Source organism: Primulina eburnea, chromosome 3, assembly GCF_022965805.1.
Source record: "Primulina eburnea isolate SZY01 chromosome 3, ASM2296580v1, whole genome shotgun sequence".
NCBI lineage: Eukaryota > Viridiplantae > Streptophyta > Magnoliopsida > Lamiales > Gesneriaceae > Primulina > Primulina eburnea.
In genome coordinates, this window is record NC_133103.1 from 49,577,308 (window position 1) to 49,602,133 (window position 24,826).

General features: G+C 36.0%; 1 protein-coding gene across 1 annotated transcript; it reads left to right on the forward strand.

Annotated features, from left to right (window-relative positions):
• Positions 1 to 8,292: 8,292 nt before the first annotated feature.
• LOC140827431 (uncharacterized) lies at positions 8,293 to 13,567 on the forward strand. Its single transcript, XM_073190099.1, has 8 exons — positions 8,293 to 8,841; positions 8,932 to 9,160; positions 9,305 to 10,224; positions 10,294 to 11,205; positions 11,320 to 11,393; positions 11,654 to 12,043; positions 12,110 to 12,445; positions 13,525 to 13,567. Exons 1-8 carry the CDS (start codon positions 8,293 to 8,295, stop codon positions 13,565 to 13,567), a joined length of 3,453 nt encoding a protein of 1,150 aa, XP_073046200.1.
• Positions 13,568 to 24,826: the final 11,259 nt, after the last annotated feature.

A 24,826-nucleotide genomic window follows, 5' to 3' on the forward strand; every position in this document is an offset into this window, starting at 1 on the left:
AGGGTGTATCATGGTCTTAAGTTATGCCTAAGGGTTGGGTCTAGGGCCTGGTTCGGGTCCGGTTCGAGTCGGTTTAAGCATGAGAGTTGAATTAAGGAAAGATGGTGGCTAAGGCTTTCGGGTTAGCACATGCTGGAAATTCCAGCAGCTTGCTGGCCTATTCTTCGAGTGTTTAAAGGTCTGGTTTTGAGGACCTTTTAGATGTTTTTAAGATATGACAAAAAGTTGGAAAAAAATTCGGTTAATTTTTGAGTCGATTCGGCCGGGTTAAAACCGGGACCCGGTCCAAGTTTTAAAACGAATCGGTTAAGTTGTAAAATAAGCTCGAGTTTACGTCTAGGAATGCTTATAAATATGTTTTGGGATATTTTTAGGAGTTTGGTAAGATTCGGATCAAAATAATGAGTTTTGGATTTATCTGGGATTTAGTCGCTGCACGAAACGTTAATTAAAGAATTAATTGAACGCCAAGATTTAGGCTTAATAAAATTATAGAAAATTATATTTAAGCTTAAATAATTATTAGAAGTCTAAGTTTTTAATTTGGGAATTTTATGTTAAGGTTTGATTTAATTCGGGAATAAAGTGCATTATTATGTTATAATTAAGGATTAATTTAAAGGTCATCGATTTAAGACAAATAAAAATATGGGAAAATTCTTGTAGGCTTAAATAATTATTTGGGACACGTTAGAGTCATTGGAATTAAGAAAAGGTCAAAAACGTGAAATTTTACGTCTAGAGGTGAAACGATAATTTTTGGGTTTCCAGGGGCAAAATGGTCATTTTGCACCCGGGTTGAGATTTTGGACATGGCAGCGCCCTGAGCACATTTTATCATGATTTCAATGTTTATGCATCACATTTATGAGTTTTACGCAATTATGATAAATACGGTGCATGCTTGGTTTAAAGGAAAAAGTTACGTATATGCATGTTTTTATTAAGTGATGATTATGATGCTATTTTTGAAGGATGTGATTTGGTTGTGACTGACTATGTATATGTATACGATGATATGAGATATGATGAGCTGAGGCCCGGACTCAGTGGACGGGTAATGCTGTCGATGATGTCCCTCGCCGTCGGGTACCACGGTTACATGTAGATGGATCCATCGATAGAGCTGATACGAAAGTCACAACTAATGAACTGAATTCAATCAAAAAAGAACACATACGTATATGATGATATGAGATGATATGTTTTGACACGATATGATTTTACACGACATGTATACGTATATGATGACATGAGATGACATGTTTTGAGACGATATGATTACACGACACGTATACGTATATGATGACATGAGATGACATGCTTTGGCACGATACGATTTTACACGACACGTTTACATTATGCTTTTAAGTTCATGAAAGATATGTTGAGTATGATATTTTTCACTGCTGTGTGCTATGTATATGTACTCGTTATTAACGGTGCAGGTGTGTTGAGTCTTTAGACTCACTAGGCGTGTTTGATGCAGGTGAGCTTAATGATGAGAAGACTGGAGGTGCCGAACTCTGAGTAGGCAGACCTGGTGCGGTGACATGACCCCAGGACCACATGTTTTCCGCATTACGATTTATGAGATTGAGAGGAGATAATATTTTCATACGTCGATGATTTTAATATTTATACTCGTTTATGTTTACGTATGATTTTGGGACGAGTATGGTTAATTTAAACTGTATTATTTTTACGGTCAGATAATTACGATTATTTTAAATGTTCTTTCGAAAAGCGCGAGCTTTAAAAAAAAATATTCCGCATTTTTTTAAAACGAGTGAGACGTTACAGATCATATTTCAGAAAGCCTAAAATCCACTTTTATTACAACTTCAAAACTCAAGCATTCACTAGAAAAGATCAATATAATGAGACATGTATAGTGTGAAAGTCAACACTCATAGATGATTTCTCAAAATATGATACAAAACTACTTCATGCTCAAATCCTTCAGCTACAACTACATTTTGTCTCAATCAATTCTAGCTGTGATTCAATCTCTTGAGTGATAAAAAATCTATAAAGTCAATTAGTATGTCATGTAATCACAAGTGTAGTTTCTCAAATAAAAACCATTAAAAATTCCATGTTCGAGGAATAAACATTAACGCACATGTTAAGTGTTTTACATGAAACAAAACAACCCCCCCCCCCCCCCCCCCCCCCACCACACACACACACACACACACACTTATTTTAAAGCTCGACAATGTTCTCCATATCATGCTATGATAAAATAAAAATAAGAAAAGATTAAATAGCAAAAACACTTCTTCATAACTTTTAATAACCATTGGAGAAGATGATGCTAAAATATTCAAGTGATAATCCTTTATCTGGAAACTCCTCGAGGTGCAAATCAAGTCATTGATGATAATTCAACACCTATAAAATGAAAGAAAACAAAATAAAATAAAAGAATTAAAAATACTTAAAAAAAGAAAAAAAAAGAATATTGAGTTGCCTCAAAGTAAACGTTAAATTTATTGTTTATAGCTTGACTACGGAGAACCAGCCATTAAAGAGCATCTTCAACCCATAGTAAGTATCATAAAATATTACATATGAGTCTTGCTTATGTGTGCCCTGAAGCTTGGCATGATATTGACATTGTAAGCTCGTCGCTCTTGCAACACTCGTCATAAACTGATTATAAGAGAAAGAACAACCTAATTCAGGGTAAAGCACATAGAGGGTGTAATATTCTGGAGTTTGCGTTGATGGAAATAAAGGAGATGCTGGTGGAATATATGTTAAAACCATATTAAGTTCAAATTCTTCGTGTTGTGTTCTTTTACATCCTCCAACTTCACATTTGGTTCATCTTTACATAGGGATTCCTCGAAGAATTCTTCTTCTTCCAGCTCAAATACCTGTGGAAGATCAGATTCATGTCAAGTTTCTACATGATTGAATCCCTCTCCAAACCTTGGTTGTTTGAGTTTTCATCATTCACCCATTCCTTATTGGTCATTAATTGATCGGCAAAAATCGCTTCATTATCTTGGAGGATTTTAGAAATTGGTTGCTGTAGAAGCTCAATTTGCTCATCTATGAATTGCAATGAGTTGGTGTGAATTTCAAAAAAATTATCACTTATCTCTGTTGAATTATTGATCATTTTCTCCAGTTGGTCCATGATTCCATCTAAATGTGAGCTACGCTCTTCTTATTGCTCAAATGGTTGGTACACATTGGGCAGAGTTGTGGAGGATATTGGTGACTCCAACCCTGAAGTGAATGATCACAATTTCAATGGTAGTCGAAATCTGCCATATCATTAAACAAGTGCATAACACTGGTGTAATCTCTAGTAAACAAGTGACTACCAGTTGCCAAAGCTTCATAATTTACTCAATTTCTTGTTGCATCATCTCTTATGTTCACAATCCTGATTTTGATGTTAACAAAACTTGTTATTTTGTTTATAACAAATTTACCTAGTGCGCAGAAAGCCGAAACTGATCAGATCCCAAACTGATCAGTTCTCGAGCTAAAACTGAAGCTGTCGAGACGTCAGTTGAAAACGCCAACTGATTGCCAGAAATGAATCAGTCCAACCAATATATCAAAGAACAATTCCATTGGTTGTCCCGCTGATAGGTGGTTCAACAGTAGACCGACCAGCTGATGAAAAACCCAGCTAAACAAAAGAACCGATACAGTGAATTCAGTCCAAACTAATTACACCAGACCATCTCAGAGAACCAGTTCATCAGGATAGTTCAAAGCATCAGTTGTAACTGATATGTTCGCATGTCACGAAATGATTATCAAATGTGTAAAACCCGCAAATTTCAAACTCGGAGTCTTATTTTTGTACTCGAAATTTGTATTAAGTTATCAAGTTTTTTACTTAAGATTTTTAAGATTATCTAAAACTATGCGTGATAATTAAATCTTTGTGTGCAATTATCCAATGAGTTCAAAATTTAAGAAAATAATATGCATATATTTCGATTTGGGATATATAAATACAAGATAATTATATATATATATATATATATATATATATATATATATTTGGATAAGGATAATGAGATAGATAAGATATGATAATATATCCTAGGTTCAAAATTTAATTCAAAAGTTTAAACGAGGAGATAATACATGATCTGGATAACAACACTTCTCCTATAAATATGAGAAGCTCAAATTCAGAATTTATACCTAAATTTTCGAGTTTTCTCTCCATTTTTTTCGAAATTCCTGTCCAAAAATTCGACATGAGTCATCAAAGTTCTATCCGAGTTGATAAAATTATTTCTCTCGCTCATGTGCTCATGATCCAATCTCCACTGTCACGCACCGAAACTCAGGGTCGACATCGACGTTTTTTTGTAACCACACAATCGAAAACAACAAGCCTCGTAGCACAGTATAAACCGAAACCAGTTTATTTCATAATATCCAAAATAACAATATGTTTACAATCGAGAAAAAAATAACAATGCGGAAGCGTTTAAAACGACAATAAAATAAAAAAATTCGAAACTTAAGCACTACTGTTTTCGAGAATCACAATCCCCAAAATTGATATGACTCTTCTTCCTCAACCTGTTCTTCAGATTTATCTGGAGAGGAGAGAGTAAAGGGTGAGTGATATGGTCGTCACTCAGCAAGTGGAAACCGTTCGAGCACAACAAAACAACATGCAAAATTCAAAACACATACCATGCATAACACGATTCCTACCATATGTATACCATTGACCAGGTACTGAGATTCCTCTACTTTTTATAGTTGTACTGATATCAGTCCCTAATTTTTACTTCTCTATAGGGGTGAGATCGTATAACAATTATAATCCCACCATGTAAGGGCAATGAACATATCATGCATATTGGAATTACCACCCATATCCAGTCGAATCCTCACAGTTCCAACAATTGCATCATGCGACAATCGTAACCAGAAGGGGGTAGAAAAAAAATTTGCACTCGACCGAATTTTCAAAAACGAAAATGCTTGTAATCGAAAATTACTTTAAAACAAGCCCACTTACCTTAGATCTCGAAGAAAACACGAAGAATTCGAGAAACATAGAAGAATCATGTGACTGACACTTCGAAAACGTAGCAACACATCACCGGGAAAATCAGCTGTCTTGCAAAATTCTTTGCGCCTTATTGAACCGTTGGATCAGGTTTAAATTTTCACACTACGTTTAAAAGTATGACACCTAAATTATGAACGGTGGAGATCGGGTTATAATATACATTTTTAACTGTTTATGGGCGAAAAACTGCAGGTATGTTGTTCTCATCTAAAATCTGAACAGTTTTCTTGCGAAGGCTATGAACGAAAAACTAACCGTTGGATTTGGCCAAAATTTGGATATGTTATTCGAAACATAAGGAAGCATATTATGAACGGTGGATGTGATATCTCTTGTACCACATGTTAAAAATTATAGATTTAAAATAAGTTTATAATGAGCTACAATGGACTTCTATAGCAACTTTGGTTAATCATTTTCGTAAAGCGATTACGAATAGAAAGTAGTTGCTATGGGAATTCATTGTTCAGTCACGTAGGCGTGGGTCCGGGCTTGGGGCGTGACAGAATGGTTTTAAAGATGGTCACCGGCAAGGAATACCTAGAAAAAAGTACTATACGGGGCAAGTTGCTAAATGCATGAGACCCACCTCTTGAACATGTGGGGCAAAGTGCTACATGACGGGAGCCACATTTTGAACCTGTAGGAGCCACCTCTAGATTCTCGAAGCTGGTGGATCGAGGGGTCAGGCCACGATGAGGACATCGCGCTCTAAAGGAGGGATGATTGTGATACATCTTATCCCACATGATTAAAACTAAAGATATAAAATAAGTTTATAATCAGCTACAATGAAATTCTATAGCAATTTGAGTTAATCATTTTTGTTAAACGATGACGAATACGAAATAGTTTCTATGGGGACTCATTGTGCAGTCACGCAGACGCGGGCCCGGGCTCAGGGCGTGACAAAATGGAATCCAGCTAAGCAAGAATATACAAGGTACAAGCTACAAGCTACTTCACAGACGAAGGTACAATAATGGACGTTGCAGTAAAGCTAAAAAAAAAGCTTCCAGTACAATTTTCAGAATGACAAGACATGTCCTAACGAAGCACATGTAAATGCAACATACATTATTATTAAGTCTTCACGTACGGTCAGCTGAGCACATATAAATATCGGATCAAAGACCATTGAAGACATAGAAAGTAACTACAACTAAATACCAGTGTGTGAAGAAAACCGAGGGCATGTTCATTTCATATCAGCTTACTAGAAACAGTTAGCCCAGTTGTCTAAGAACACCTTCGTGTTGTACTGATTATATCAGTTCTCACACAATTCACACACAATATTTCACATATACTGAGAGTTGAGCTTATTGTTTAGCTGAGTGAGTCTTCACACAAAGACGTAGAACAACGTGCTTGTAGTATTGACATAAAGACGTTAAACATTATGCAGATTGTAAGGTGCTTCCTACAATCTTGACTGCTAGGAGTTCTAGTTGGGTGCTGCCCTTCTAAATGGGTTTGTAAAAGATGTTGTATCAATCAAAATCTTCTAGTGGATCCTACCCGAGGTGGTAGAAGGGGTGATATAGGAGCAGTTGAAGTCTCCGAAAATCCATAAATAGTGTATGTAATTGTTTAACTATTGTTTTAAAACTGATTTGATCAATTCAGCTAATATAAATTCAGTTCTTCCCATAAGTGAACTGATACAAGCCCGGACGGATCCTCTTATTTTAGTTATTCAGTTTAAATACAAGCTAAAATCTTTAAATTGTATAGTTTTCTTAACGAATTATTATTTCAAGTATCTTCTGATTGATTTAAAAACCAAAATCTATTTAATTCAGCGGTGTATTCATTCTTAGAATACAAGCTATTGCAACTTATGGAGAATATTGTATTTCAAGCACCTTCAAGGGTGTCAAAACCGATCCTTCATCATCCAAACAAAAATAGAAAATTTGAATAAGAGTATAGCTTGACAAATCATGGTACCGACATTTTCTTGCCAAATCATTGAATCTCCCAAAGCAACATAGAATGTTCCAAGTATTCTTGGGCGAAATTCGTGAATACTGTTAAGAAATGAAATTTTGGTGTATGAAAAAGTTGTAATCAACCGCGGCTGGAAATTCTCAACCGCTGATATTTAACCGCTTATTCTTTAGATTACAGCGAGAGTGAACCGGTTCATTTAAGAGACTCACTTATGACTAAACGACATTCTCTGACCGGTTGAATGCATTCAAATTCTCGAAGTCAACGATCTCACATCAATTCCAAGGAAGATGTGCATTTATCTCTCCTTCCCAGAAAGGACGTTCAGAGATAGTTTTCATGACTTGATGATATATGCACAGTCGCCTAAAGGGGTAAACCTCAAGAAAAGAGCTTCAAATTTATGATAAGCAAAAGGAAGATTAAATGCGAACATTTATTGCTCATAAATGAGAAAGTGACTTATCTTATTCAGAAGCTCAGGTTTACGTTAACTGTACTTTCTGACCGTTAAATCATTCGGCTATATCATCTGGGAGGAATGCAAGTTAAACACAAGCAAGCCACACAACTCATACATCTATTGAGAAAGTTTCTCAGCTTGCCTTCACAAAGATCTTAGAGCGCTTTCATAGTTTACATTTCTATCATCGCTCATTTTCACGCAGCTTCACAGACAAAAATTTGATCATTCAAGGATTTTTTCGTGCTACCAAAACAATCTACTGTTCTAACAATAACCTGTGGTTATTTGATTAAAGTTTGGAAGTATGGTGAACTAAGGGTTCTCAAATTCCAGAAGTGTAAAATGATCACTAGGAGTTCCAAAACAGGCAGCGAAATAAGTCCTGGTTGGATTGGGCTGTTACAAACAATTTGTAAAGTCAAAGTCTTTTAGTGGAATCCTTCCTAACAAAGGAAGAAGGGGTGACGTAGGAGTATTCAATCTCCGAACATCCATAAAAATTCCGTGTCTCTTACTTCGTGCAAACTGTCATGTGTTATTCATTTTCTTGTTGTTTAGTTCATCATAACTCTAGAAATATCTGTCGAAAAATTTGAACTGTTTTCCGCACACTTCATTAGTTCACCTCTTTCGACCGTTTGAGAAAGAATTTTTCGAACCGCCTGAAAACGGTTGAAAATATATTTTAAATAAGAAAATTTGAAAGAGTTCATTCACACCTCCTCTTAACTCTTTCCCGATCCCTACAATTGGTACCAGAGCAGGATCTTTTTTCAAACACTGATATATTTTGAATCATATGGCATCTTTCAATAAAATCCCTATGTTCTCCAAAGAAGACTATGATGATTGGAAAATTCGCATGCAGGCACATCTAGCAGCACATGATGACGATATGTGGTTTGTAATCACTGATGGACCAATGAAGATCATGAAAGCAAACACAGCTGTTGGTACAACTGAAGGTGCTCCTCAAATGGTAGAGAAAAACATATCTGAATGGACAGCTGAGGATAAAAAAAAAGCAAACTTAGACAACGTTGCAAAAGATATTCTCTATAAGACTCTGGATAAGAACATGTTCGCCAAAATCAAGACTTGCACCACTGCAAAAGAAATATGGGAAAAACTCACTCAACTGTGCGAAGGAAATGATCAGACCAAAGAAAACAAACTGACAGTGGCTATTCAAAAATTCGACAATGCAAAGATGAAGCCAGGAGAAACTCTTGTAGAATTTGATGAGCGATTTAGCAGCATTGTCATCGAGCTCACCTCACTTGGAAAAGAGTACTCCAACAGAGAAATTGCCTTGAAGGTCATGAGAGCTCTTCCCAGAGAATGGGATGTGAAAACTATAGCCATGCGAGAATCAAAAGATCTGAACAAATTGGAACTCCATGATCTATTTGCTGATCTTAAAGCATATGAGTTTGAGCTTGGCATACGAACCGAAGAAGAGCCGTCCACAACCCAACAAACAAAGGCCTTGGCAGTGGCTACAGTGACTCTTCCGGTCGAAGAGTCCACAAGTAAGAAATCGGCTGAGCAACTAAGCAATGAAGCCATGTCTCTGTTTGTTAAAAGATTTGGCAAATTTATGCGCAAAAATCAATCTCAAATAAATAAACCTTATTTTAAAAAGGACCATACTGAGGATGGTCAAGGTTGTTTTAACTGTGGAAAGAAGGGACACTTTATTGCAGAATGCAATAAGCCAAAGAAGGATGAAAAGAAACAGGAGAATAGAAGACGGTTCAAAAACGACAAGAAATTCATCAAGAAAAAGAATCAGAGAGTTCTAGTTGCAGAAGAAGACAAAGGCAAATGGGCTGAAACAGAGTCAGAAAAGTCTTCTTCTGAAGAATCTTCGAGTGAAAGTGAAAACAAAAAAGTCGAGTGTCTTATGGCCAAGGAAGATCAAGAAGCCACTGATGAAATGGTATTTGATTTTAACTCTGAAGAATTTACACGAGAAGATCTTGTTACAGCACTTCACGATATGGTAAATGAGTTCAAAGGACTATTTATGAAATTCAATGAAGCTGATGCAGAAAAGAAAGACTTAAAAAACAAATTAACTCTCTCTAGCTGTTCGCAGCACAAAGAGGTTGAAAGTTTGAAAGTCAAGCTAAGTCTGATAGCAGCTGAGAATGATGATTTACGAAGAGTGTTCCATGCTACATTAAAAGAAAACAAACGGTTATTGAGTACCATCAACAAGTGGAACAAGTCCTCTGCTTCTCTTGATAGGATGCATGAAATGCAGAAACCAGCCGGAGACAGAACTGGGCTGGGTTACGGCATAAATGATTGCAATACCTCAGAAGCTTCAACTCAACCGTTGCTAGAAAAAGACAGTTTAAGATCAATTAAATTTGTCAGATCTAGCTCGGTATATGAACATGATGAGCCTAAAGATCGAGGCATTCAAAATATGAATCTTGAGAATAATGGAAGGCGATGTGGTTTGGGTTATGTTCAGAATGATAAATCCAAACAATATTGGCGCAAACCCAGGCCAAATCCAACCGGATACAGAGGATCAACTAGATATCACTCAAAGATCAGACCCAGCAATTACTACAATTGCCAACCAGTTCAAAAGAGGTATAGATTGAATGATGATAATCAAAGGCCCAAACAGCATATACTGCATTCATCACCAGAGTATGTTTTCGATCATGATCACCCTGGAACACATCACAAAAAATCCGCAAGGATAATTCAAGTGTGGATTCCTAAGGGTCTAATTAACCCTGGACCCAAATAAAAAGGGGTACCAATTTTTCATTTTCAGGAACTAAAGAAGAAAAACTTAGAAAAATCATCATGGTTCTTAGACAGCGGATGCTCAAGACATATGACAGGAAATAAAGATCTCTTATCAGAAGTTTTAAATCTCAAAGGACCAACAATCACTTTCGGTGACAACTCTAAAGGTAAAGCTATGGGCAAGGGTAAAATTACCCATAGCAAAATCATCATCAAGGATGTTCTTCTAGTAGAAAATTTATGTTACAATCTGATCAGTATAAGTCAACTGTGTGACAATGGGTACACGGTTGAATTTCATAAAGAAAAATGCATGGTTAAAACTAATACAGGTTCTACTGTGTTGACTGGTTATCGAAGTCAAAACACCTATAGAGTAGAATGGAATGATCAATATTTAAATGCATCTACTTGTTTCGTTGCTCTAAATGGAAATAAAAATTGGCTATGGCATAAAAGGCTAAATCATCTAAATTTCAAATCCATTGCTACTATTAGTAAGCTTAAGCTAGTATCTGGACTGCCTAACGCTGACTTTGCCAAAGATAAAGTATGCAATGCTTGTCAGCTTGGAAAACAGGTTCGATCAACTTTCAAAAGCAAGGGAAGAAACTCTTCAGCAAGATGTCTAGAACTTCTTCACATGGATCTATTTGAACCAATCCCGGTGATGAGCTTAGGGGGAAAGAAATACACTCTGGTCGTTATTGATGACTTTTCTAGATTTACATGGGTACTATTCCTTGGTTCCAAAGATCAAACTGCCGACCATCTAATCAAGCTGCTCAAGAGACTTCACAATGAGAAAAGGGAAAACATCAACAGAATCAGAAGTGATAGAGGAACTGAATTTCTGAACAAATATCTGGCATCCTACCTTGAAGATCATGGGATTAAACATGAGCTATCAGCTGCAAGATCGCCTCAACAAAATGGAGTAGCAGAAAGAAGAAACCGCACACTGAAAGAAGCAGCTAGAACCATACTGGTTGAATCCGGTATCCCGCAAAGATTTTGGGCTGAAGCCATCAACACAGCTTGTTACACTCAGAATCGATCTATGATTAATAAAAGTCATGAAAAGACTCCATATGAAATATGGACCGGCAAAGTGCCAGAAGTGGGGTATTTTCGCATCTTTGGCTGTAAGTGTTTTATTCACATAAATGGCAAAATACATCTCACTACATTTGATGTAAAGGCTGAAAACGGCATCTTTCTGGGATACTCAGCAGTAAGTAAAGCATATAGAGTCTATAATCAAAAAACTCTCACTGTCGAAGAATCCATACATGTTGTATTTGATGAATCATCTATATGTCATGACAATAGCAATAGCAACATGCATGATCTGATAAATAATTTTGAAGCTGCTAACCTTGAAGCTACAATGATGATGATGAGATAGACATACGAAGAACATGTGAAACTATTTCTAAAGAAAATCCAATCGGTCAAGAAAATTGTCAACAACCGAATGATCCAGAAAACAACTATCAACCGCAGAACACACCACTGGCAGAAGAGGCAACAGAACAAGAGAATGACATCATTCAATCAACCGAGGAAGATCAATATGGACCATGTCTCCGGTGGAAAAAGGATCACCCACTCGAGCTGGTCATTGGTAACCCTACTGCTCCTCTTAGAACTAGAAATCAAATGATAAGTGAATTTATGCAGGCTGCTTTTGTTTCTCAAATTGAACCCAAGAAAATTGATGATGCTCTTCTAGATACAAATTGGATAGATGCCATGCAAGAAGAACTTAACCAGTTTGAAAGAAACAGTGTATGACACTTAGTATCTCGACCTAATGATGCTAATATAATTGGAACTAGATGGGTTTATAGAAACAAAATGAATGAAAGTGGTTTAATCATAAGAAATAAGGCTCGTCTAGTGGCTCAAGGATATAGACAGGAGGAAGGAATAGACTTTGATGAATCTTTTGCCCCTGTTGCTCGATTAGAAGCCATTAGAATATTTTTAGCGTTTGCAGCATTTAAGGACTTCAAAGTATATCAAATGGATGTTAAATCTGCCTTTCTAAATGGTCTATTAAATGAGGAAGTTTTTGTAGAACAACCACCCGGTTTTGTTAACCATATCTTTCCTGATTATGTTTACAAATTGGATAAAGCTTTATACGGACTAAAACAAGCCCCAAGAGCATGGTATGATACACTAACCAAATTTCTGCTTGACCATGGATTTTCTATTGTACAATCGATAAAACCTTATTTACATTCTCCAAGAATGATCATTTACTTTTTGTTCAGATATATGTAGATGATATTATTTTTGGATCAACTAATACTAAGCTGTGTGAAAGATTTTCTAAGATGATGCAGGAACAATTTGAAATGAGCATGATGGGCGAATTAAACTATTTTTTAGGACTACAAGTCAAGCAGTCTGAAAATGGTATCTTCATTAATCAAGCCAAATATACTCGAGATATGTTCAAGAAATTCGGCATGGAAAATTTCTCTCCGGCCAGCACTCCAATGAGTTCATCAATCAAATTGGATAAAGACGAAGGGGGAATTTCGGTGGATACAAAAATGTACAGAGGACTAATTGGGTCCTTACTATATCTAACCGCAAGTCGACCGGACATTATGTTTGCTGTATGCCTATGTGCACGGTTTCAAGCTAAACCCATGCAATCTCACTTTATTGCCTCTAAACGCATACTCAAATATTTGAAAGGAACCACAAATGTGTGTCTTCGGTATCCCAAAGATTCAAGTTTTAACCTTGTAGGTTACTCAGATGCAGATTATGCAGGATGCAAAATCGATCGAAAAAGCACAAGCGGTTAATGCCAATTCTTAGGGGAAAGACTTATTTCATGGGCCAGCAAGAAGCAAACGTCTATCGCCACATCAACCGCTGAAGCAGAATATTTAGCAGCTGGAAGCTGTTGTGCTCAAATGTTATGGATTCAGCAACAGTTAAAAGACTATGGAATCCAAGCGGCTGAATCTCCCATATTTTGCGACAACACAAGTGCAATAGCTATAACATACAACCTTGTCATGCACTCTCGAACAAAGCATATCGATATTCGACACCATTTCATTCGAGAGCATGTGATGAAGAAAGAAATACGGCTTGAATATGTTCACACTGATCAACAAACAGCCGATATTTTTACAAAACCACTACCCGAGGCTAAGTTCTCCCATTTTCGCAATATGCTTGGTTTGATTGACTTATCATGATGTGTTTATTTCTTGTGCTTGTTCAGGTTAAGTTTGCAGAAAACAAAAGAAGAAGACAAGCACCAGTAAGTAAAATAAAATAAATATCTTTATAAGCAGGGGAGAATAGTATATCATAAGCAAGGGGAGAGTAATACATCAACAAAGGCGGAGGCGGACACTCCTAATCTCCCTATCTACGTACAACCTCCAAAGGGCTAACCAGCTGGTCATCCCTCCGACGGAAATATGTGCAAACTCCTCTGAGATGGCTACCCTTCTCAGAGCTCTCCTCTCCTTAAGCAGCATAAGAAGATAAACGCCGTCATCAGAAAAGATTCCAGCATTATCAGCCACGCGAAGACGTCGCCTATATCTTTTTAATGCCGCCATATCTCTGGAAGAAGGAGCCTCTCCGCTCTCAAGAACGGACTGGAGTTTTTGAACTTTTGCCCAAATGGACCGCCTCTTCATCATTCTATCCATGATAGCCTTCTTCCTCGAAGCCACCGCATCTTTCAGGAACTCCTCAGCCAAGTCTGGACTACCATCTTTATCCATATTTCTAAACTAGAGTGTATTGATAACTCTTGGCTGACATTTATAGATGAAAGTCAAGCGTCAAGGGCTTATGTCATCATGACTGCGGTGGGAAATGTGAAGAGTTTTATCATACGCTACCGACGGCTCAATGTCATTCATGCACGTGTTTAGGGGGAACATGGTTCAGAATGATTATCATTTTCTTTAACCGGTTCCACCTAATAACATCAATGATCCGGTTCATATTTTGTGGACGTAATTCATCCACGTCATTTTCGTAAAACACACCCAAAACTTTTTCGACTGCCCCTATATGAAGTGACGGTTATCTCCTTGAAATAAAAAAAAAACACTCATTTTCCCGCCGTCCAAAATTTTCAAATATTTTTTTTTTTTTTAAAAAAATTCTCCACTAACAGTCCTCCACGTGGACTTGTTAGTACGTTCTTGAACCGGACATACATACCCTCACTCACCTCATTGTTTTCCTTGCTACTTTATCGCAGCTCACTACACAGGAACCAGCTCACAGAATTTCTTTTTGAATCATCAAATGGTTGCCTCCATTACACAGAATACAGTGGCTATCAACTTTCCATCTGTCTTCTCTATGCCCAACAAACCAATGAAGGCCATGTTTCGTACAATTGAAGAATCTGAGCTTCGAACTTTTCTGGGCTGTCGATACTCATACTCCGACATATTACTGAAAGAGTTCTTTGAAACTGCTCACATGCAAAATGGAGAAATTCTTTGTTATGTTCAGAATCAGCACTTTACTTTCACCCAGAAGGTGTTTGCTGAATTGTTCAAGTTACCTACGGCTGGCGTAACTGACTTCTCCACACTACCAGATGGTAATACTGATATCTGGCGTCAAACCTTCTCACTCATTGCCTCTCCTATCTCTCACCCAACATGCCAGAAGCGAGATCTAAAGATCGAATATCGATTGTTGGCTGATATTGTGGCTAAAGGAATTCTTGCTAAAGCTGGTGCTTATGATAAAATCACTCTGGAAAAATTCCTTGTTATGGCAACCATCTCATCTAAACTAGGAATCAACTGGTCTGATATCCTTTTCAACATTCTGGTAGCCATGGTGAAGAAAGACAACCAATCTCAAGGCTTTGCAGTTCCAATTTGCCACATGATAATTTCTGCCGGTGCTCAACCAGTCGATATGATTGAAGTTGGTAAGACCAAGCTGTTCTCATGGGTATCGGTTGACAAATTCATTAAGAAAAACAAACCTACGGATGAAGAATTTGTCCCGGTCAAAACAGAACCTGGGGTTGAATTTGTGAAACAGAGGAAAGCGATTGTCTCCACTCCCAAGGAAACAAAAAGGAAGCTGGTTCTGAAAACCAGTTCTGACGAAGAATCTAAGGATGACATTCCGGTTTCACAAGTGTTCAAAAAGAAACGAACCGTTCCTTCTAAAGCAATGAAGATTAAGCTAATCAAGCATATTTCTGCACCACTTATTCCTGCACCTATCCCATCAGTTTCGATTACCAAGTTAATAGGTATTCAAATTACAGATACAGATATCCAATCATCTTATTCAGGAGTTCCAATTATTCTCTCCTCAGACAAAGGCAAACAGGTTATGAGTACCAATCCACCTAAAAACCATGCCGTTCATACGGAAATCATCCTCACAAGTCAGCGTGTTAATGAAGCGGTTGAGTCAAAAATCAAGATGTTTGATAAATGGGTCAAATATCGCACTGCTGTCTCTTTTGATTCACTCCTCGAGACGGGGAAAATAAAAGCTGCTGCAAAGCTTGAACGGTCCATTTTGGCATGGGCAGGGACATCAGATATTCAAACCGCTCTTCAAAGACGCGACTTTATAGAAATTCAAATGAAAGAAAGCACTCTTCGAATCATCATTCAGTTAAAAAGGCAGAATTTTGATCCCTCTTGTCCTACAGCTCAAGATGACTCTGCTGTTATATCTCAACTTGAAATGGACGCTCTGTCTCTTGCTACGTCAGTCGCTCACATGCGAAATACGCTCCATCTTCCAGCTATTGCAGAACCGAGTAAGTTTGACTCTTTGATGGATGTTCATGATGACTTTGGCAAAGAACCAGTGCCACCCACTGCCTCTCAGAAGGCGTCTTCGTCTAATCCCTGCACTAGCGCTAAACCCACCTCACCAAATGTTACGACAACAGCTCAGCTAGAGCTAAATCTTCTTCAGGACACTCAGCGGTCAGAACAACAGCTAACCTCTCCCACTGGTCAAGATACTTTATCTGCATTACCCACAGCTCTTATTGAAACCCATCAACCAACTCATGAAGAAACCGCTTCCACACCCTCTGAAAAACTTCTGAAAGAAGACTCTTCCTATGCCGAACAACAATGCGGTCTAGATATTTCGGTTGTCCCACGTGTTTCTTCACCGCATTCTGATACTGGCATCCTTGTTTCACAGCCTCCTGTTGAGTCAAACAAAGCTTCAGTTCTTTCAGTCAATGAAGCAGAACAGTTTCTTTCTGACTTTGATGCTGCTCAACCATATTAGGAGTCGCTTATATCTTCACAAGATCCTCTTCAGGATGCTACTCTGATGGAATCTCAAACGCAGCCCTCATCTTCTCCGACAGAGTTACAACAAGCAGAGATACCCATCTCCTCAAAGCCCTCATCTCCCAATGATCTAATCAACAAACCAGAGGAATCCAAGCTCATTGGCTCAGCAACCTTCGTCTCAACTGATGACATTGATAAATTTATTGAGAGCATCACGGAAGAACCTCTTGACATTAATCCTTCGCCATCATCTGCCAAAACAACCTCCTCTGCATTAACTGCTTTCAAGGCCAAACTACTTGTTGATCCCGACGCACCTGAAGAAGAAGAAATTGTCGAAGCAAACTTCCATCAGGATCTTCTGAGCCGACTTGCCAATATGGATCAGTCTATCCTCGCTCTTAACCGCAAACAATTTGATCTAAAAGAGGATCTACAGACTATCAAGAGTACTATATCTAAAGACTTTGCTGCCATCACTACAAAAGTTTCCAACAATCAGTCGATTAATGTCAATCTGTGCCTTGGTCTTTCGTCACAAATCACTCGCATTGAACAACGAATGGATGCCCAAGGTGCCCAATTAACAGAAATTATGGACTTCCTGGTTCATGGTGATGTCAAAAAGGGGGAAAGAGAGCAAGAAAAGTATATTCAAAAGGAATTGGCCGCTTTAAAGAAAAAGAAGCCAAAGGATCAGAACTTAAGAAAAAGTAATCTTATCTTTGTTCTGATTAACAGAATTTCAGCACAGTTTTATCATCACCAAAAAAGGGGAAATTGTTAAGAAATGAAATTTTGGTGTATGACAAAGTTGTAATCAACCGCGGCTGGAAATTCTCAACCGCTGATATTTAACCGCTTATTCTTTAGATTACAACGAGAGTGAACCGGTTCATTTAAGAGACTCACTTATGACTAAACGACATTCTCTGACCGGTTGAATGCATTCAAATTCTCGAAGTCAACGATCTCACATCAATTCCAAGGAAGATATGCATTTATCTCTCCTTCCCAGAAAGGACGTTCAGAGATAGTTTTCATGGCTTGATGATATATGCACAGTCGCCTAAAGGGGTAAACCTCAATAAAAGAGCTTCAAATTTATGATAAGCAAAAAGAAGATTAAATGCGAACATTTATTGCTCATAAATGAGAAAGTGACTTATCTGATTCAGAAGCTCAGGTTTACGTTAACTGTACTTTCTGACCGTTAAATCATTCGGCTATATCATCTGGGAGGAATGCAAGTTAAACACAAGCAAGCCACACAACTCATACATCTATTGAGAAAGTTTCTCAGCTTTCCTTCACAAAGATCTTAGAGCGCTTTCACAGTTTACATTTCTATCATCGCTCATTTGCACGCAGCTCCACAGACACAAATTTGATCATTCAAGGATTTTTTCGTGGTACCAAAACAATCTACTGTTCTATCAATAACCTGTGGTTATTTGATTAAAGTTTGGAAGTCTGGTGAACTAAGGGTTCTCAAATTCCAGAAGTGTAAAGTGATCACTAGGAGTTCCAAAACAGGCAGCGAAATAAGTCCTGGTTGGATTGGGCTGTTACAAACAATTTGTAAAGTCAAAGTCTTTTAGTGGAATCCTTCCTAACAAAGAAAGAAGGGGTGACGTAGGAGTATTCAATCTCCGAACATCCATAAAAATTCTGTGTTTCTTACTTCGTGCAAACTGTCATGTGTTATTCATATTCTTGTTGATTAGTTCATCATACCTCTAGAAATATCTGTCGAAAAATTTGAACTGTTTCCGCACACTTCAGTAGTTCACCTCTTTCGACCGTTTGAGAAAGAATTTTTCGAACCGCCTGAAAACGGTTGAAAATATATTTTGAATAAGAAAATTTGAAAGAGTTCATTCACCCCCTCTTAACTCTTTCCCGATCCCTACAAATACTCGCCGATGATCAATCTGGAAGTAACTCAAAAGAAAATAAAATTAAAAATAAAACAATTAAATTAGACAAAAAACAGATGATTTTTTTGAAAATAAATTTCTAGTCTCAAGCAAGCAATTTATTCTAATTTTAAATAAATCAGTCCCCGATAGCGCCAAAAACTTGACCGACGATTTCGGTTAGGAATAAATCTAGTAAGCAAACTAGGTCAAGTTATAGAAAATAGATGATAAGTCCAAGTATTGATCCCACAGAGACTAATATATTACTAGAATTTTTATCACTTAACTTATGTTAAACAAAATAAATAAAAGGATTATATATGAATTATTAATTTTAAAAAATAAAATAATTGCAATAAAAGCAACAGATTCAATATCAAAGAGATATTAAACTTCCAATAAAAAACTAAGATGTACAACTGTAGCAAGCTCTACTATGTTGATACATGTTAAAATTCAATTTATTATTTAGTTCTTGACAATCATGATGAAATATCCAATTTATTATTTAAACGATTCCTCGAGTTGATAAAACTATTTAAATCTAACAGTCCAATTATTTATAATTGAATTTAATTAGATCTAAATGCATTAAATTTTTGTAAAATTTCAGTTTTCACCTAAAACCACACACTGAAACAAAATACTATTTCTAGTCAGTTTAACCATGTGTTGATGTCTTTTTTTAATTATATTTACCAATTCTATTCCGATTCATAATTAATCAACACATGTAAATGGATGATCGAGCTATTAACAAAAAATATTAAATCATCATCAATAAATAATTAAAATCAAGAATTAAAAAAGTTGACTCGAGTTCTATAATAATTAGAATTAAAAAATAGTTATGTTATCAGTATCTCTCAATTTTTTTTATCTTTATATTATATTATAGATCATTTATCATCTCAAAACAGATACAGAAACAAATTTTTTAAGTGATTCATCATGTTGTCTATTAAATTTGAAAATCGTAATTTTAAGTATGAAAATTCTATGATATTATTTAATAACGTGGAAATTCACAGATTTTCTACCCATAGCATGACTATATTCGTTTGGCCGGCTATGAAGGGAATTGGAGTTTCGTTGCTAGCAACATTTTTTCTACCCATTTCATGGTGGTAATATATAGTCGAGAATAATCGAATCTATCATCGAAATATAAATCGAGAATAACACCTTCCGGCGGAGTAAAATTAAGCCGAGGATTGTTCCGACCGGTGAGCCATAATAGCTAGGGGAGCCATAGATGATCAACAGATATATAAATATGAAGTTGAAATAAAATACCTTATATATTATCATTCGCAGGAGCTCGAAAATTAGATCGTGGAAAAAATTATGTTTTTATAAAAAAAACAATTAACTATTACAAAGGATATAATAATTGATGTAAACACACAAAATAATATTTCTGATATTTTCGTCTATATTCTTACCAATATAAGATTTTAAGAAAAAAGCTTAAATTATATAATAATAATAATTTTTTTAACAGTACGTGGATATACATGTTAAACTTCATTTTGTAAGGGAAGTAATGAATCTGGTATTTTGCAATTTTCCCATTTTTTTAAATACCAAAATTGTCCCTTAAGTTGGCCTAGGTATAAGATTTTGTTATCTGATTAGTCAAAAAATTTGGTTATAATTATATAAATTGGTTTTCTTTTAAATACCAATCTTTTATTGGACAAAAACTTATGAAGACGGTCTCACGAGTCGTATTTGTGAGACATGATATCTTATTTAGGTCATCCATGAAAAAATATTACTTTTTCTGCTAAGAGTAATACTTTTTATTGTGAATATCGGTAGGGTTGACTCGTCTCACAGATAAAGATTCGTGAGATTGTCTCCCAAGAGATCTATTCCTTATATTGACTGGATTTCTAACGTGACACCACTGCTGACAGTCTAACATGTTATCGGATCTTGCTGACATGCATGTCGCATTCCCTAGAAGTAGCTCAGCAAAAAAAATAATTAAAAGTGGAAAAAAAACCAACTAATAGAATTGTTAAAAGAATCAAAATAAAAAATAGGTCAACTTATTTGACGATTTTAGTAATTTTTCCTTTTTCCTCATATATAAATATTCAAATAAATTTTTTACTTCTTTCTATAGGTCAAGATAGTTCAAGATATTTATTTCTTTCTTATATATATATATATATAAATAAAATATATATATATTATATAAAAAGTCAATCTCAAAAAGTTGTATTATTAGCAAAATGATAATAATAAAACACATATAAACAATATGGATTGAAACAAACTCAAAAAATGTTTATCCATCCATACACTGCAAATTAAGGAAAGTGACCAAAAAAAAAGAAAGATGAAATGACATGCAAAATATATAGATAATACATTATACACAATTCAAATTTATAGTTTAACCTCAATCATCTATTATCATTGGAATATCTACTAAATATATATCATAGAAATAAATAGTAAGTACAATAAGGAAAAAATGGATGACATAACACCTGAAAAATAAAAAGAAAACGACAACCAAACAAGTAATTAAATTAAATAAACTACTCTTTCTTCCTTTTGCATTTACCCTTTGCAATTCTTTGAGAGAAACTGAATGTCAAAACTATGATCCCAAATGCAATTTCAAGAAATTATCAAACTTTTCAATCTTAAGCCCTTAACAATTTACAAATACTCTTATTAACCTAAGAATAAATTATGTTTGAAAATTAAAGTTAATAAAAATAAAATAATATAGAATAAAATTTCCATATATGTCTTATCATATAAAAATGTTAAATATATGCCCCTAAAATTAATTAAGATATTATTAATGCATTTAATTTTTCAGGAACAAAGTTATATTATAATGAAATGAAATGTAAATTTAATAGTAACAAAAAAATAACGTAAATTAATTAGTAAACACATACAATGAAACGACAAGTAGAGATGCATATGTAAATTTAATTTTATCCAAATAAATTACAAATCAATTAGTTTAACTCACATTCACATTAACAATAGCAAATAATCATAAATTAAAAAATTTAATGCATATACTCTCCTAATCAAAAAAGTTAATGCATATATTCTCCTATTAACTTATACCAATTTCATTATAAACCAATTAATTGTCATATTAGTTAAGTAAATATCTGCACCAAATTATTCTATTTTCAATCTTTCAACTCAAATGTGCACACATTTATCTGACTCAACAGGAATTCAAACATACCACTATTTGTCTACATTTTAACAATAAAATGACAAACAATGTTACATAAAATAAACCTATTTAACCGCACATGTCAAAATCTTTTTATTAATGAAGTTAATTTATTAAAGAAAAATAACAGAGTGAATGAGCTAAAAATATATTATATATTTTTTGTTAAAATTAATTTTTTATTGAATTTTTTTCGTTAATTGATATGAATCCTCGAACGCAAGAAAAGCAAACACGATTAAATTTGAATCGTGTCCTCAATTTAATAACGAACAAGGATTATCGTTGCGATGTCCCGATCTTTTGATTCAAGCAATGTGCGACTTCACCCCTGAACTGCGTGGTTTAGTAATAAACGATCACAAAGAACAATCGACACTCAAAAGAACCTTCAAAGAACTCGTTTTTGACAATCCGCGTAAGAAACGATAAACAAACGCCACAAAGTAAAATTTTGATAAGTTTGATTTTAAGCACAAAGCAAAAGCCTTGAAAAGTTTGAGAGAAAAACTCAAAAGTTTTTATTCTATCAATGAATAATAAAAAAAAATGTCAAAATTTTTGTCCAAATATGTTTACATAACAAAAGAAACTAAAAAATATAGTTGCCAAATAATTTGGACTCTAAACTAGGAAACTATGATTTCTTCTCGATGGCGGCGCAGTTGGGGAGGTAAAGTTTGACCGCTCATAGTGCGGAGGGTTATGGAATTCTGCAGCTTGGACAATGTGTGGGGCACTGAGGAGGTAATATTTGGTCCGCCATAGTGCGAGGCTCTCTGGACTTCACACTCTTGAGCAGTACATGGCGCGCTGGGGTGGTACTATTTGGCCGCCCTAGTGCAAAAGCTTTTGGTTCGGGTCATTCTCTTCATAGTTTAGTACTTGAACCACATTCCACTGACTCCAAACTTACTCCCGTGAATGACGAACCCCTCGGGACTTGTTCATTGCTTGCAAGTTCCACTTTATTGCTCATGAACCCATGCCATGCTTCTTTGAACATCTTAAGTCGTCCCTTTGTGATTGGTCCCTCCGGCAACTCTAAAGGATCCCACTTCCTTGGAGATTAGCCTACCATGATCGCATCATCATCCCCTTCTTGAGAAGGATTTTTCCTCAATTCTTGTTCATCACCTACATCAAACAGTGAAAGATCACTAACTTTAAACGTAGAATTGACGTTATACTCACCTGGCATATCGAGCTTGAAGGCGTTGTTATTTATCTTTTCAAGGACTTGAAATGGTTCATCACCCCTATGTAATAGCTTCGAACGTCGCTTCTCGGGGAACCTTTCCTTTGGCAAGTGTAGACACACCCAATCACCCTTCTCAAACACCACCTTCTTCTTCCCTTGTTGGCTTGCTTGGCGCATTGCTCAATTTTTCTTCTCAATATTAGCCTTGACCTTCTCGTGCAAACTCCTAACAAATTCAGCCTTCTTTTTGTCATCCATATTTAAACTTTCACTCACATGTAAAGACATTAAATCCAACGGAGTTAAAGGATTAAAATCATACAAAATTTAAATGGCGAATAATTTGTAGTAGAATGCACGCTACGATTATAAGCAAACTCAACAAATAGTAAACATTCTTCCTAATTCTTTAAGTTCTTTTTAAGAAAAACACGTAATAAAGTTACTAACGTCCTATTAAAAAAATCGATTTGTCCATTGGTTTGAGGACGACATGTCGTAGAAAACAGTAATTTAATGCCAAGTTTACTCAAGAATTTAACATCACGGTCAGAATCAACAGTCTTATGTATATCATGCAACCTAACGACTTCTCTAAAGAACAAATCCATAATCTTAGATGCATCATCAGTTTTGTGACAAACAATAAAATATGTCATATTTGAAAATCTATCAACAATAACAAATATTGAATCCCTCCCCTTTTAGTCCTAGGCAAACCCAAAACAAAGTTCATATAAATATCAATCTAAGGTTCACTAGGAACGGGAAGTGGGGTATACAATCCATGCGATTGTGTCCTAGACTTAGCTTGTCTACAATTTATGCACTTATCACACACACGCTCAACATCACGCTTTATATGTGGCCAATAGAAATGTTCATGTAAAGCATTCAAAGTTTTAGCCACACAAAAATGTCCCATCAAACAACCCTCATATGCCTCCCTAACAAATAATTCACGAATAGATGATTTAGGAATGCACAACCTATCTTCTCTAAACAAGAAACCATTATGCAAAAAGAGTTTTTCAAGTGGACCATGCATACACGTTTCAAACACATCCTTAAAATCCTCATCTAGCACATGCAACTCCTTGAAATTCTCAAACCCCAAAATTTTAGATTCCAAGGTAGAGAATAGAGTGTACCTTCGTGATAGTGCGTCGGCCACTACATTTTCCTTAATTTGCCTATATTTGGTCATGTACGGTAATGTCTCCACAAATGCCACCCACTTAGCATGTCGCTCGTTCAACTTCTGCTGCCCCTTGAGGTGCTTTGAAGATTCATGATCTGTATGAATCACAAATTCCTTAGGCCTCAAGTAGTTCTGCCACGTTTCTAGAGTCCTCACAAGCGCATAGAGCTCCTTGTCATATCTCGGATTGTTTAGCACTTCTCCATTAAGCTTCTCACTAAAGTACACCACCGGCCGTCCTTCTTGCATCAAAACTCTGCCAATACCTACACCTGAAGCATCACATTATTTTCAAAAGTATTAGCAAAGTCAGGCAAAACAAGTAAAGGAGCATTAATTAATTTTTTCTTAAGGATATTAAAGGACTTCTCTTGCTCCTTGCCACAATGGAATGGAACGTTCTTCTTAACCACCACCGTCATCGGTGCTGCCAGTGTGCTAAAATCCTTTACAAATATCCTATAAAGGCTTGCAAGACCATGAAAGCTTCGGACTTGACAAATAGTAGTAGGCGTTGGCCAATCTCGAATATCACTTACCTTGTCTTCATCAACTTGTATCCCCTGCGAGCTTACCACAAAACCAAGAAAGACAAGTTTGTTTAAATCACATTTCTTAAGATTAGCAAATTAATTTTTCGCCCTTAGTGTGATTAGCACAAGTCCTCAAGTGTTTAACATGCTCATCCAAGTTTTTGTTATACACTAGGATA

Bases quoted from the DNA above. Each gene is read 5' to 3' on its own strand.
- LOC140827431 (XM_073190099.1), top strand. From the start codon at position 8,293: ATGGCATCTTTCAATAAAATCCCTATGTTCTCCAAAGAAGACTATGAT. The intron at 8,842-8,931 runs GTGAAAACTATA...TATGAGTTTGAG, and splicing joins CTCTTCCCAGAGAATGGGAT to CTTGGCATACGAACCGAAGA. The intron at 12,044-12,109 runs GTTTGAAAGAAA...AATTGGAACTAG, and splicing joins ATGCAAGAAGAACTTAACCA to ATGGGTTTATAGAAACAAAA.